Source organism: Neolamprologus brichardi, chromosome 7, assembly GCF_056152115.1.
Source record: "Neolamprologus brichardi isolate AB-2024 chromosome 7, ASM5615211v1, whole genome shotgun sequence".
In the NCBI taxonomy this organism is placed as follows: domain Eukaryota; kingdom Metazoa; phylum Chordata; class Actinopteri; order Cichliformes; family Cichlidae; genus Neolamprologus; species Neolamprologus brichardi.
Window position 1 is genome coordinate 27,195,189 of NC_142110.1, and position 16,172 is coordinate 27,211,360.

At 36.7% G+C, this 16,172-nt stretch overlaps 1 protein-coding gene across 2 annotated transcripts in view; it reads right to left on the reverse strand.

Annotated features, from left to right (window-relative positions):
- Positions 1–16,172, reverse strand: part of cadps2 (Ca++-dependent secretion activator 2) — a 145,933-nt gene that overhangs the window by 99,721 nt on the left and 30,040 nt on the right. For both annotated transcript variants that reach the window (XM_035913406.2, XM_006782231.3), the window contains exons 9-11: positions 10,945–11,011; positions 10,121–10,229; positions 9,434–9,634 (exon numbers count right to left, since the gene is read on the reverse strand). In XM_035913406.2, coding sequence (XP_035769299.2) covers positions 9,434–9,634; positions 10,121–10,229; positions 10,945–11,011 — 377 coding nt within the window. The remainder of the gene's footprint in view (positions 1–9,433; positions 9,635–10,120; positions 10,230–10,944; positions 11,012–16,172) is intronic.

The window sequence follows — 16,172 nt, forward strand, 5'->3', positions numbered from 1 at the left end:
AGTCTTTACTTAGTGTTTAATTACACTGAACTTGAAATTACTTGCAGTACAATTTGCACCCTTCCCTGTAAAATATATGGAAGTTAGAAAGCTTAAGTTACTCCATAAGGCTCATGCCTTGAGAAGTACAGCGTACTTGTGATGTAACATAAGGGGAAAAGAAATGTCTGGGAATTACCATGAAATTAAGCTGTACTTAAAATTACATGTACTATAATATGTTACCGCCATGCTTAATTTGACCTTTCCAACTAGTCTTTTGGCCCAGCTCACTTCATTCCAGTCAATACAGGTAATAGGTTTCAACAAGAAAGCACCAATAAAAAAGAAAGAAAAAAAAGATTATGTTTGCTAGATTATTTTCGATTGCTTGCTAAAACACCACCCATCTCAGGTGCGCAACTAAAATGTAACACATGCTCATCTGTATCTTCTCTTCATGTGTATTCATCTCTGTCCAACCTCTCTATACCCATCTAGTCTGCGTTTCATTGCCATCATCACAGCAACAGTCACATCTATGTGACAACCTGCTCTGAAAAGAGGCAGTGGCCCCTGATGGCAGGTTATTGACGCAGACAAAGAGGATAAGGACAAAGTGTTTCAGTTTCAGGTGCACATGGTTGAAAGATTTGACATGACCTCCCTGTCGGAGCAGAGCAGCTCTGGTGATGACAGAACAAACAGAGACGAAGACACAGACAGACAAGTCCATCAGCCTTGGTCTGGCTGATTGCAGCTTCACACTGTGTAGAGCTTAAAGAGACAAACTAAACTCTGTCAAAAAATAAAAAGGAGCACACACAAACTTTCAGAGCTCTTCTTCTGCATTTAAGAGGGATGCTGAACCCCAAGAGCGTAAGATAACTGGACATTCCCCTCAGGATCATCCTTGATTTCAAACCAACCACCAGCTTCTTTCAAAAACACAGATGACAGGTGGAAACATCTCTTCAGGAGCCATTCTGTAGATCTGTCTTAACATATTAACAAAAAAAGTCGATGTCTGTGTGAGAAAAGTGGAATTCAGGAGTCCAAAAGTCACAGCCTCCGATGTTTTCCACTGATTTGGACTTTGTTTTTGGTCCATTTCATTCAATCATGGAAATCATGTTAACTCAAATTTCTTTCAGACTTGGTTGTCCTTTCAATAAAGTTCGGAGGGGAGAACATTAGCAGCTTAATTGACCCCACAAAGAGCTAACATATGTCTTGAAAAATTGGTTTTCTCATTGCTAAATATAAAAACTAAACTTTCTGCTAGCCTCTAATGATTTATCCTATTTAGGTCAAACTTTTAAGTCAAACTACTGTAATGCTTGAACTACTGGTGCAATCGAAGAATCCCAGCGGTCCCCAAAAGCATCAACTCGGTGCTTTTTTGGTGATATTAGGATCATTACAGTAATCCCAGGACAGGGGCCACATCCAAATCTCATCAAATAACACAGAAAACAACACAGCAAACACCTACATCTAAACAATTAAAAAAACAAATTAAAAATACATGGTAAAAGGAAATGCACAATAAAAGCTCCACTAAACTTTTTAGACAATTCCTCACACAGTAAAAGATATTTTCCAAATTAAGAGAAAAGCAAAAACATCTGAATTCCATGGTGTTTCTGAGTGTAAGTACTGTTTTGTACGGTGCTATATCCTTAAAGCTATTTTCTTAAGGTTATGGAATTGTTTCTCGTTCTTGTTTTTAACTAAAGGTTAATTAAAATGAAATGAAATGAATTAAATCATTAAAGGTTATAGGTTTGTTGTGTTGTTTTCTGTGTTATTTGCCGAGATTTGGATGTGGCAAGGATTACCGTTATGACCCTAATATCACTGAAAAGCACAGAGCCACTGCTTTCAGGAACCGGTGAAATTCTTTCAATTGAGCAAATGGTTCAGAAGATGAACCAGGACATCAACTGTGGTGTTCAAATTTTTCAGAAGGAATTCAAGAGAAATATCTGTTGTTTAAAAAGATTTAATTTGCTTTGGCAGTTGAAACTACAAGTTTTACAGCACTGGACATTCACATAAGAGATGCTGAAAAGGAAAGTTGCAAAACATCTGTCTGGTGTCATGCCTTGCAACATGTTAGGCTTTAGAGAGTTAACATTTCTAAAACAAAGTGATTAAGACTGCATTACAAGCCTATAAAATCATTGGTATCCTTTTTTTTGGTCTCATCTCTTTGGCACAGAGATTTCGCACGAGTCTTTAGAGGATATTACGTACTACAGATAACAGAATTATCAGTCTTTGCAATTTTATGTTAAAGGGAACATTATTGTGAAATTGCTGAACCTTTGCCCCATTTTTACTTTACCAGAATAAACTGGTTGTCTGCCAATTAACCTTCCTCCAGTTGTTTTTGTTTTCTGTACTATATACTTTTCCAGCCTCTTCTTGCTTCCTGCTGTGTAGCTGCCCTTAAAATGAGGTACTACTTTATACTAAAATAGTAAAACGTCTCAATTTAAATATTTGTTATATTTCTATGTTCTATTGTGAATAAAACGGGTTTATGAGATCTGCAAAATCCATGTATTCTCTTTTTAATTAGATTTGTACAGTGTCCCAGGTATTTAGAAGTGGAAATTGTAACTCCAGTGTCTGGCAAAGAAAAGATCATTTTAACATATCTAAAATATGTGTGGAAATTTCTTCCAGGTACTAATGTTCTCCTGAGGTACAACGAAATGCTAAGGCCTTAGAGCACCTGTAAAACATGCACATTATTATAAAACATTATTTCTTACAGTGGGGGAAATAATTATTGGATCCCCTGTTGAATTTGTAAAGTTGCTCATTTATTAAGAAACAAGAAGTTTCTCATTTTTATGATAGATTCATTTTGATAAAGAGAGAAAGAATATCATCCAAAAATTCAGAAACAAAACATTAGATGAAACTTGAGTGAAATAGGAATTTTTGAGGCCTGGACTTTCCAACCCGCTGGTCTAAAATATATGTTGACCGTTAAGTCAACTTAGAAGGATCAATTGGAGAAAAAGAGTCTATATAAATATTAATGGTATTGAAAGTAGTAAACAAACATGGAGACAGGACTGACAGACACAGAGACACCAGACAGTCACCAGAATGGGGAATAAGGGTACCTCAAGATAATGGAGAACATGATCACTAGGCCGGGGAACATGGGAAGATAAAAGGACAAAAGCAGATGAAACTGGGACACAAAGGAATACAGAATGGGAAGACAACAGGACTATAACTATATACCAGCACAGGAGAGAAACAACTACTAACATGCAACAGCAAAAAACCCGGACAGAAACAATAACCACACAAAGCACAGAGAACACAGGGCAAACATGATAACGAAAGCAAAGAATGAATCACACCTAATAACCCAGAATAGACCTAGAAACAAAACTTTAGAATCTCAATACATGAAAAAAAAACAGGAAATATGGAAACTAAACAAAAACTCAAGACACTGGGACCAAAACCTAGGAACCCTTGTTTTGCTTGAGAATCAAATAGTTATTTCATTCACTGACATGCAAATCTACTTTCACTGATATTCTCACTTCATCAAACTACCAGAAAAATCAGTTACTGTTCATTCCTTTGTAAGTGAGCAAACTTGCAAAATCTGCCGGGGGGGGGGGGGGGATTTCCCCCACTATATATACACACTGTAGCCTTTTTAATTTTACAGTCAGCACAATGGCAATTTTGCTTTTTTTAAGTACTGTGTTTGCATAGGTAATATATGGACAATAGTAATAGTGAAGTGCTAACACTGTCACTTCACAGCAAGATTGTTCCTGGTTCCTGTGTAGGTTTTCTCTGCATACTCCAGGTTTCTCTCACAGTCCAATGACGTGCATGTTATCTTATTTGGTGATTCCAAATCGCTGATGGATGTGCAGTTGTTAAAGTGCTTTAACAACTTTAAAAAAGCCATTGAATTCTAATCAAATTCAGTGATTATAGCATAGTGACCCAACTACATAACAACTTACAGCTCACATACATAGTCATTGGAAAAGGATCATCAAAAGCTCGACAACCCCTGCTCAATAACCCTTATTATTACATGAAGTTAATCTCGTAAATGGTAAATAAACCTGCTCTTATATAATGATTTTCTACTGCAGCAATTCAAAGCGTCATGTCTCATTTATTTGTTTTTATATCTAACATTCACACTCTGACGAACATTTCACCCTTGGGGCAACTCAGGGTTCAGTATCTTGCCCAAGGATCCTGCTGACTGGAGCACTCAGGGATTGAACCAACAATCCCCCAATTAGTAGACAACCTGTGCTACCCCAGCCTGAGCCACAGCCACATTATTATTATTATTATGTATTATTATGTGTATTATTATTATTATGTAAGTTATTGTCCCCAATAGTCAGCCGGTGAACCCCTCTGTTTCTGAGTCAGATCTATGGTTTTAAATGGCAATAGCAGAAACACTCAGACTGATGTTACACAACAGGGTTTTTTTTTTGTTTGTTTGTTTTTTTAAATCAACAGATAACAATGGCTACAGTCATCTATTATATATACAGCAACAGTCTCAAACAGTCTGAACAAGCAACAATGAAAGACTGCTGACTGAATTCACACATATATATATAAAGGTTTTACACAGAAAAACATTAAGTGTGAGAAAACTGTTGGGCATCAGCTGGTACATAAAATGACCAGTTTATCCCTGAAAACAGAAAGTGTGGATTCTCGGAGCAGGACAGTAACTGTGAGTAGGCTGATATGTGTGAGCCTCTGACATGGCTTCCATGTGTAAACAGCTTCATTATTAGAGCTGACACGCCAGTCAATAAAATCTGATGCTGCTGTCTGTTCCAAAGACAAAGAAAAGATACTGTGGCTCTGCTCTCATTGTCTCACCTCTGAGTTATTAACGTTCAAATAGAAAACAAAACCATCTCGCTCATGTTTAAAAAAAATTTGCAGCTATTTCCACGGAGTCAAGACAGAACAAATGTGACTTTATTAATGGTAATAACCCATTTCACATGCAGTCATTAGTGAAATGTAACCCCCACATTGATTTTTATCAAAAGCACACCTGCAGGGCGACTGGAAATGAAGATGCAGGTTAACAGCTATGATCGTTATTAAAGTGAGAATGACTTCCTCTCAAGCCCATTACGCACAAACATGCTCACACACACAGCAACACTTTGCACCCAGTTAAGGGGAAACCTTCCATTTCCTTTTGCAAACACTGTGTCAGCACCTCTCGCGATTGACGTTTCAATCTATTCCATTAAACACTAACGAGTTGTGGCGAGAATGGACCGCAGTCACACCACATTACATAAATACAGCTATAATCAGCTTCATTTCACAGTACCTGGCATGGGAGGGGTTGAAAATGTAGACATGTCTTCTATATACAGGTTTAAAAAAAGAATGTTTGTAGGTCCAGTCAAGGAAGAGTAAAACAGAAACATCCAAATGAAAAATTATACAAAAGATAAAAAAATAAATAAATACAGGACAAAAAATATAAATAGAACAATGAGGGTAATAGAGACAAGACAAGTGGTTCATTAAATTTGTTAACCACAAGACATTTTTAGGGACAAGTACAATAACCTCAGTTTTATCTGAATTTAAAAGCACAGAATTTGAGGTCATCCAGGTCTTTATGTCTTTAAGAAATTCCTGCAGTTTAACTTATTGGTGTGTGTTATCTGGTTTCGTGGACAGATAATGTTGGGTGTCATCTGCATAGCAGTGAAAATGTATGCTGATGTCTTCTGATGATACTGCCTAAGGAAAGCATGTATAATGTAAACAGAATTGGTCCTAGCACTGAACCCTGTGGAACTCCATCACTAACCTCAGTGTGTAAAGAAGACTCTCCATTTACATGAACAAATTGGAGTCTCTTAGATAGATATGATACAAACCACTGCAGTGCAGTAGCTGTAATACCTACACAGCATGTTTTAATTGTTCTAATAGAATATTATGGTCGACAGTATCGAACGCTGGACTGAGGACAAGCAGGACCGACTGACCACAGTACATGAGAACTCAGGGCTGTGTGTCGGACAGGGTCGTCTGCAGTACGGGGGCCCCACAGGGAACTGTTCTGGCTCCGTTCCTCTTCACCATCTACACTGCAGACTTCTCACACAACTCCACCCAGTGCTTTCTTCAGAAATTCTCTGATGACTCCGCAATAGTCGGCCTGATGATCACTGATGGGGATGACAGGGAGTACCCTTAACTGACCCAAGACTTTGTGGACTGGTGCCAGCAGAACCACCTCCAAATCAACACTAGTAAAACCAAGGAGCTGGTGGTAGACTTCCGCAGGCACAAACATCCTCCAGTGCAACCACTGAACATTCAAGGTATGGACACTGAGGCTGTGGATAGCTACAGGTACCTTGGTGTTTATGTGAACGATAAACTGGACTGGACAGAGTCTCAGGTCTTTTGGGGTGAAGGGCCCACTCCTGAAGACCTATGACTCTGTGGTGGCCTCAGCCATCTTTTATGGTGTGGTCTGCTGGGGTGGAGACATCTCTGCTGGGGACAGAAAGAGACTGAACAGGCTGATCTGGAGGGCCAACTCTGTTCTAGGATGCTCTATGGACCCAGTGGAGGTGGTGAGTGACAGGAGAATGGTGGCTAAGCTGTCATCCTTGTTGATGAGTGCAATTCTCTTTTTCTGACAACGTTGTATTTTATTCTATTGTATATAGTATGTTATTCTTATTTATTGTCCTATTCCAGTGTTTTTCTTAGTTTTTGCTACTGTAACTTTGCACTGTCCACTTCCTGCTGTGACACAACAAATTTCCCACGAGTGGGACTAATAAAGGTTATCTTATCTTATGAATAAACTATTTCTCAGCAGATGATGAGTTAGCTGTTTCACAACTACTCTTTCAAGATTTTTTAGATAAAAGGAAGGTTAGAGATAAGACTGCTGGGTCAAGAGATGGCTTTTTTTAATGGTTTAACTACTGCCAGCTCAAAGGCCTGTGGTATGTAGCCAATTATTAGCGGTAGGTTGATCATATTTAAGATTGAAGCATTAATGGTAAAACTTCTTTGAGCAGTCTTATAGGAATGGGGTCTAAAAGACACTTTGATGGTTTTGAGGAAGTAATTACTGAAGTTAATTTAGAAAGATTAATTGGTGAAAAAGACTAAATGAATATCAGTGAAAGTGCTGAAAGTAGCCATAGATAATGTTACATCTATGAGATCATTATCAGTGATTCTTTCCTCTAATCGTTAAAATTTTATTTGTAAAGAAATTCATGAAGTCATTACTCGTTAATTGTTAACTACTAATAGCAAGCCAACCATTAATACCATTGTATTAATGTTTGGCTCAACAGTGCTCTGACTTTTTGTCAGCCTGGCTACAGCACTGAAGAGAAACCTGTTGTTCTTATTTTCTTCAATCAGTGATGAATTTTAGAATATTCTAGCTTTACGTAAGGCTTTTTTTTTTTTTTTTTTTTTTTAAATTAAAGCAGCAAACTATTTCTCTAAATTATGATCTTCTAAATTAGTGAGACTCCATTGCTGAGTTTGACAGTTATACCAGGGAGTTAAGTACTTCTGATTTGAGGCTCTCTTTATAGTCATGCAAGGCATACGTAGTGAAGAAGGTAAATGATTAACAAGATAATCAACCTGTGCAGGAGTAGCTGCTCTGCAATATGTTGGTAATAGGCATTAAAGATGATAACAGTTGGTGAATTTTATCCTCCAACTTAGTACCAGTACTTTCAGAAAGACATCTGATGCGATGAAATCTATCTCCCATGGCTATGTAATCAATTATTGTAAAAGTAAATGTTATTTTTTTGACTGCACCGGCCACAGGAGCCTGGCTAGCACTGGGTTTTTCAAGGGTGCGAAGCAAGTCTCTAATTCAAACTGGCCTCCAGACCTGAAAATAGGCTACATTTATTACTGTGTGTTGTTAAGAAAAAAGGAGGAAGTCATTTCAAGAAAATGAGAACACGGCAAGAAAATGGATGAACAGTATGTGATGTATTAAAGAAAAAAGTGTCACCATTTAATTTTGTCTCCATACTCTCTTCCTTCCATCTTTACCATATGTTGTGTTTGTTTTTCCTCTCTCACAGTAGTGTGACCTACAATGCTGTTAAGCTGTTTCGATCTGACTCTTGCTGTGTGACTGTGTGATACAGGACCAATCAGCATGTGAACATGAAACCCTCTCCAAACAAAAAACACAATCTTGGAACCTGCTGTCTGATTGGTGTTCTGTAATGAAAAACTCTTCACACTCTGTACAATGGAAAGAAGGGAGCAACATTGCAATAAAAACGTGTTATGGTAAAAGGATGGCAGTGGATGAGAAAAAAAAAGGAAAGAATTACTTTAAATTAAAGACTGTCAGGACCAAAAATTAGAAAAACATACAGTGATATCAAACTCTTCAGATTTGGTCTGCAGGCTTCAACAGAGTTTTATTTATTTTAACATAACCTGATGATAAAAAGGTGCTGTTTCTCTTCCATCAAACTGTTTCCCATTAGGCTGACTACAGAGTACCAAAACAACCCCAGGATAAGGCTGTGCTAATGTAATACTATGAGCTATCGAGGAAATAATTGCATAATCCAATTGTATTATATTGTATTGTATTGTATGACTGAACCAAGGAACACAATGCTGCTGTGAGGTTTCTATAGCAGTGCTGGTGCTAAAACACTGAAATGCTATATAATGGTAATCTCAGGAAACATGATGGTAACGTTGTGCATGTCAAACTGTTAATTTGTCAGTATTCTGACAAATTAGCATAATAGTATAGTATAATACACTTGTATGAAGGTGTAATAGGGCCACATTAAGAAAAAATATTGTTGATAATTTTGAGAATAAAGTTCAAATACTATTTTGAGAAAAAAGTTGTAATTGTATTTTCGACTGTAATCTGTAATCCGCACATCCAATTATGAGCAGATTACAGTTACGGTTTCAGAACAAACTGCCTCAACTGCTGTACCCTCTACAAAACCCCTCGTATAGATGACTTAGTAAAACAAATTGATCAGCGGTCTGACACAACACACAACCTCTTTGCTGCATGAGGGTGTAACTATTGATAACCTTGCATTTGTCCTTTACCAGCCACTTCATTTTGAAAAACACAAACTCTTCCTTGTTTCTGTGTTTTTCCATCTCACCAATCACTCAGGTTGTGCCAAGTCTCTATAGATAAATAAAGATTGCAGGCAGAAGCATTCAACAGAATATGTAACTATGCACCTGAACTCTGTGTTTTACAGTTGTGGTTCCTTTCCCAATAAACACTGTTTGATTTTAAAAGTTATTCGAACACTTTCTGTAGTTTGCTGCTTTTCATTTCTTCAATGACATTCAGATAATCAAAACACATCGAGTGAGAAGCTGAACTTACTGATGGGGGATGTCGGTTTTTGGTTTCCTCCTCTGCAGTTTGGGGTTTTGTTTTGGGGGTGGAGGATCGGTTTGTAGGACTGTCCAGTTGCTCGGTACATGGCCTGGACCCACAGCACCCGTTCCTGCTCATCATCACAAGCAAACATCACCAAATCGCCTTCCTTCAACATGTTAAAAAAAACCCGACCACCTTGCAGACCTAAAGAGGAGATAAAAGAAGTGAATGTTAAAGGGCAGAATAATGAAAAATAAGCACATCCAAATCTTACTTTGTGACAATTTCATCATATTCCATGAAATCATTTCTTGATGATTGATAATTAATTTCTTTTTAAACTGGTCAGTAAATCTGTGCTCCCTACTCTTCTCAAAAGTGAGATATTGAAAAGTCTGTAATGTAATCTTCAAAATAGAGAACGTGGTTATGAACAAAATTTAGCAGAGAAACAGATAACACAACAAAAATTATAAAAATTACATTTAAACGTAACATTTAAACAGCTTTTTTGACAGAGTTTTGGGGAGATTAGCATAATTCCATAAATCACAGTTGTTTTAATTATTTTATTGGCTCCAATAACTTTATTCTTTATACACACTCAGTTTCAAGATGATCAAAATCTATCGTGCTATTGTTTTAACAAAGTTTCACTCAGATCTCAAACTATTTCTTTTTCATGTCTACCTGGCCGAGGCTCACAGCAGTCCACTGTGTAGCCCTCCAGCTGCATCAGCTCCTGAGGCTCAGCCTTCTTCTCTCTATAGCTGCACATTGCAAATGTGTACTGACTAACCTGCAGGACAGCGACACAAATTCATGAGCAATCAAAAACAGACACACATGCATGCACACACACCCACACACAGTCCACAGACATGAAAGTTCTCCAGGTTCATTTTCTTTGCTGTCCCACAAAATGTGCTAAAAAAAAAAAGAAAAAAAAAAGCTAAAACTTAGTGTTAGGGCCACGCATTGACTGTTAAATATGAATCATGTCAATGTACTTGTTAAGATTATGATATATTCAGACTGTCACATCTGATTTCAGAAAGACGGTAACAGCAAACTCAAGTCTTCACAAACCAGTGGGCAATGTCATTGTGTCCACTTTGGCTACACAGTGTCTTACTACCAGCCATCATTAAATATGAACAGCCTTTAAACATTTGATTCCAGGTGCAGAGAAACAATATCTGAGGACGTTAAAGCTCGTGGGGGTAGGCTGTCACAAAAGCACGGGGTAGATGTGCAAGAATCTGCCCCATGTGCCTCAAATGCTCAGAAAGTTAATGTCAGCTTAAGTTGAAAAATAAAAAGTGTCAAAGAAATTGAGACAACCTGTTTCCTATAAAGGCCGAAGCTTTCATATGTGACTGCTGCATCCTACCAAAACGCTGCTTGAATCAGATCCTTCAAATGTCAACACTTTGCTGCTCCTGTATTACACCTCTGTCCATATCAGTCACAGCTTACAAATTCATCTGAGCAGCGTCTCACCAGTTTCATACCTGGACAAGAACAAAATATCTTTTTTTCCAGCGTTTCCAGACCCTCTGTCCCATAGCGTACAGGTATCTGAAGCGCAAAGAAAGACAGTGAGTTACTGATTGCTTTTTTAAAAAACATTTTTTCCTGTAAAAGTATAAGTGAACTTCATGTACGGTACTGTGTTTCACACACTAATTTAACAGATGACTCACTCAATTTACCCATTTATATACGTCTCATCTTAGCTAGCTAAATAAGCTGGCTAAGATGAGACTAGATTAGTTATTTTGATGGGTACTTAAAGCAGTTGGAATAGTTAAAAATAAATTAATCATATGTAATAGTCCTGCCTAAAATGGATTTACATCCATTTTAAACTATTTAACCCAATTTGTCAGTTTTACTATTGAATCATGTAGAAAATATTTTTTCCAAGGTGAGAAATTTGCATAAAACTTAACCCACTTATCTCTTAAACTGACTCACAGACTCTGCTCAAATTAAATAAAAATATTCTTGAGAATAAGAAAATACTCTGAGGCATTTGGCCTGATGAACTGTGGTTGCAGTGGATTTTTAAAAATCCATGTGGTCCTCTAAATCACAAAAACAAGCAAAATTACTTTTTTATTACGCTTGTTCTTTAAATGGTCTGTAGAATTTGGTTCATCGGGTTTTGTGCTCACCAACAATGTCAGCAAAATTTTGAGAAGTCCTACTTTGTACAGAGTGTTATGGTTTACTCTCTTTCTTTTTCATGCCCACACACACCACACAAGCGCTTTTAGTGCTCAGAGTAGAAAAGCGCTATATAGGAACGAGTCCATCTATCATTTACAAAATGTTACCGAGGGCTGCTACTGGCCTACAGGATGCACTTTCAAAATATTTGACATATTTTGTCATCTCTAATTTAAACTGCAACCCAAGTCTCACACTGAAGAGTTAAAAAGCTTTTGAAGTTCCAGCAGCTGATAAAGATCATGCAATATCACTGAAAGATCCAGAAGAGCCACTAAAGGGGTCCTGAGGAAAGACTGTTTTGTCAAATGTGAAATGGATTTGTGGAGCTCCAAAGGAGTTTTTGTATTTTCTAAAATAAAAGAGCATACTTATTTTCTTTTCTTGTAGTTTAATAAATTTGAATGTCAAATGCATTAATTTTGATAAACACCTAACCTTTAAAGTCCATCACTCTTTGGATTTTGGACTGCTGCCTTGGGTGCAGTGTCGTCTTACAATTCACCAATAAATGAAGCAAAAACAGGTTACTATTACTGTTCTTGAAGCTTGTAGGTACAAAGGACAAAAAAAAAAACAAGTATAGAAATGCATAACTTCAGGAGAAATTGTTGTTTTCAACGTTTTGCTTGAGATATTCATTTTCCTCCTGCTTCAGATAAAAGGTTACTATACTGTTTTAATGCAACCCACCCCAAGAAGAACAAAACATAAAAGAACAAAAACTACATTTACATTTAAAATATTTACAAGCTTTTGTGAGCCTCTTTGTACCAAATCATTATTTTGATATTATTTTTATTATGTCTCATATCACAATATGACACCAAATTATTAGTAACAATTATTTTTTATCTAAAGTGAAACTAAAGTTAATGAGTTTTGAACTGAAAGAGGCCATGACAACAACAGCAGCTCAAAATGGAAGAATGACCAGCATGGCCCCTCAATCAATGGCTGCTCCTGGGCCTCCTAAAGCGTGGGATACAGGCAAGTGCAAGTGAGGAAAATCAATCCATGGCGAGACCTCTTTCTTCAGCCCTGATGCCTGCCCTTAAAGAAAAGGCCTCCAGTCAAGGCTGTGGTGTGTCTGGATGGAGAATCTGGGCCATTCTGCATGACTCCAGGTTAACATGTGGCACTGTTCGCCAGCCACTTGTGTAAATTATTTGGTTGCCGGTCCTGCTCCTTCCTGCTGTTTCAAACATCCTTCAGCTGCAAGGATCCAAAGAGATGGACGGGTGATGCCAAAAAGTTCACTGCAGACATTTAACAGTCCTCACAGCACAAAAACATCCATCTTAAACTGGTCATTTAGCCAGACATTTAGACTCTGAGGGTTTTAAAGTCTGTCAACACACTGAGCAACTACAGTGTTTCTCATTGTATTTATATATTAGGCGCCATTTGTTTGAAATAAAAGAACCAATGTTACAACAATGAAGAAAGTTTTTGTGTCTAAATCTGGTTATAACCGTAGCAGATTGGCTGCGATTTTAAAAATTGTAAGAAAAAAAGACATACTTTAAGACAAAGTAATAGAACAGATTATCCGCAACAGCATTAATGAGTTTGTAATAGACTTCATTTATTTCAGCACAAATAAAAAAAAAAGAGATATTTGCCTCCTGGAGAGATGATTTTTACGGAGAAAGAAAGAAAGAAATCAAAACTTTTTTTTTTCTTATTTAAATAAAAAGTGTCAGTTATTTATAGTTCGTAATTAATCAATACTGTTTTACACAATACAATTTATAGTGATGTGGAGAATACGAAGACATTTCCTTGTTAAAATAAGAAAAAAAACTTTTTTAGAAAATGATGCGTTCATGTTTTAAAACAAACACAGATGCCTACAGTCAACTTATATTTGTTTGTAACAAATGACAGATAAAAACAAATATCTGCCATAAAATAATGAATGTTAGATTATAAGAAAATGAGATTTTAGCAAATTAATCAGTTTCACTGGGAGAATCTGAGCAAAGTGACATTTTTCATAAAATAACTTTGTTCTTACACACACACACACACACACACACACACACACACACACACTCAAACATTTGACTTTAACACAAGACCGAATCATATTTATGAATCATATTTATCATATTTTATCATATTTATGATAAATATGATAAAAACCAGCAGTCTAAATGAGCGTAGACTGCTGGTTTTCTTTTACTGTTCACATAAAATACAAAAACACATTTGAAATAAAGAAAACGCTACGTCCAGATGAACAGAATCAACGTTTGGGGATTTAAATAAAGTATTTCCATTTTGTTTCCCTGCCCATTTTATTTTGACCATCAAATGTGTTTTTGCATCTGTTGGTCTCCTAATCGAGTTTAATTCACTTTGACTACTTTTTTACTGTTTTGTTTTTTTCTACAGTCTGAACCTAAGCCCACAAACACTGCCAAATGCAAAATCCCTTTTAACAGAATAATTTTTCTATTTTTATATATGTTCTTTGCTATAAGAGAAGTAATGAAATGCTTCAGTTGGACTCATGTCATTGACATGTGTGGAGTTATTTTGATAATCTTATAGGTAAAACTCAGAAATGCAGCATGTAAGACATTGACCTCAGTTGGTGGAACAGCATCAAGGCAGCAGGCACAGCAAAAACCTTAATAAATCAAATGCCAGAAAACCAACAAAGAGAAGAGCCGAACATGGACCAGAGTGGCAGAAGTAACAGAGAGACCGATACTGACCCCTTGTGTAAACCAAGAAGGCTACAGATGGAGTGCAGTTACCAACCAGCCAGTCAATTATTAAAACTGCCCGACTCCCACATTGTTACTGTAATGAACAGAACCGTTTATCGGCTCCTGCGGGAGGCTCATTAGATGTGTGAGGCTCATTCATACACAACACTCATTCACATACACATTCATATAAGTGCTTCTTCTATATCTAAACACCTAAAATTTGAAGGATACATCATGAGCAACTTAGGGTTCAGTATCTCACCCAGGGATGCTTTGACTTGTAGACTGGAATTGGAAAGCAAACACAGACCTTAGAATTTTTAGACAAACCACGCTTCTGCCTGAGTCATAAACCATGAGTCAAAATGAGAAGTGTGACTCATTCCTCTCATCTTACTGAAAATACAGCAGAATTTAGTTACATGAAGTCAGATTGTCCACCGGATTGTTTGTTTTTTTTCCACAAAGAGTGGAAACACTGATAGACTCTGCATCATCTTTTCCAAGGAAATTTGAATTTACAACTGTTAGTTTAAAACCAATTCTAATTATTACTGTAAATTTTGAAGAAAAACCCTGACTCCATACAATATATTTTTAAAAAATGAACTCTTCAATTGAGACATGAAATGTTAAAAGAAAATAAATATTTCTTTCAGCAACACTTGCAGGTTGGAAAATTAGAATTTGCTTCCATCTTCTGGTTAAAATAAAAACTACACAGTAACAACTCAAACAGGTCTTACACAGACATATTTTAAAAGAATAGTGACCCTAATTTTAGTTGCCATTGAGAAAACCAATCAGGCTAAAAAGTGCTGATAAAAAACCCCAAAATAAAACCTTCCTCAATGAACATATGTGATCATTTGTGACATATGTTCAGAAAGAAAGAAAGAACAAAGTATAGCAATGTTATATTTCTTTAAAAGGAGTGTGGCAGTATTCCTGATTAAATTCTACAAGTGTTTTGTACAATGGAAAACCTCAGACACTGCTGCCTGAGTCCAATTACTTGACCATACTACAGTATGATATACTTTATTGTCCCCTTAGGGAAATTTGTTGTGGACTCAAGTGCTGCCTTCACAGAGTTAACAGACATTAAAGAAAGGAGAAATAAATAATAGATTTAAAAAAACAACAACAAAAACTTTTGTTTTTGTTGTTGTTTTTTTAATCATTAGTCCATCTTTAACCACAAACTACTCCATTTGTTAGTTACAAACACGCCACAGTGATTACGTTTGATTGATACCATCATGCACTTGTTTTTAATATTTTATGACATTATAACTCTACTATACGGCAGAAAATATATTTTGGATTCTTTTTTTTTTACACTCCGAGCCACAACTGTTTTATTTCCATAGACATCAAGGACGTAAGCCTACAGTGATCACCCTCAGTCTCCTAGGAAATAAACCTATGATTCCAATTTCAAAATCCTCCTCAGAAAACTTGACTTCTGATGTCAAGGTCATCAGGGTTCGAATGTTTCACTAAACATGTTGGTATCATTTTGAAAATCCTAGGTGACTCCCGTCTCAAGTTTTCGCATTCACAAGATCGAGAATTGAACTTGTCAGAGATTTTTTGTAGACAGACCTATGGTGTCAAGTCACTTCCTTCTTGAGTTATTACATTTACAAACTTGGGCTGGGCTGTGACGTGTTTGCTATCCAACTGTCAAGCACTGAAGTAAAAAACTTTGGAAAAAAACAAACAAAAAAACAACTGAAACCCCACCCACCAAAAAAGAAAAAAGAAACAGGATATAGCAT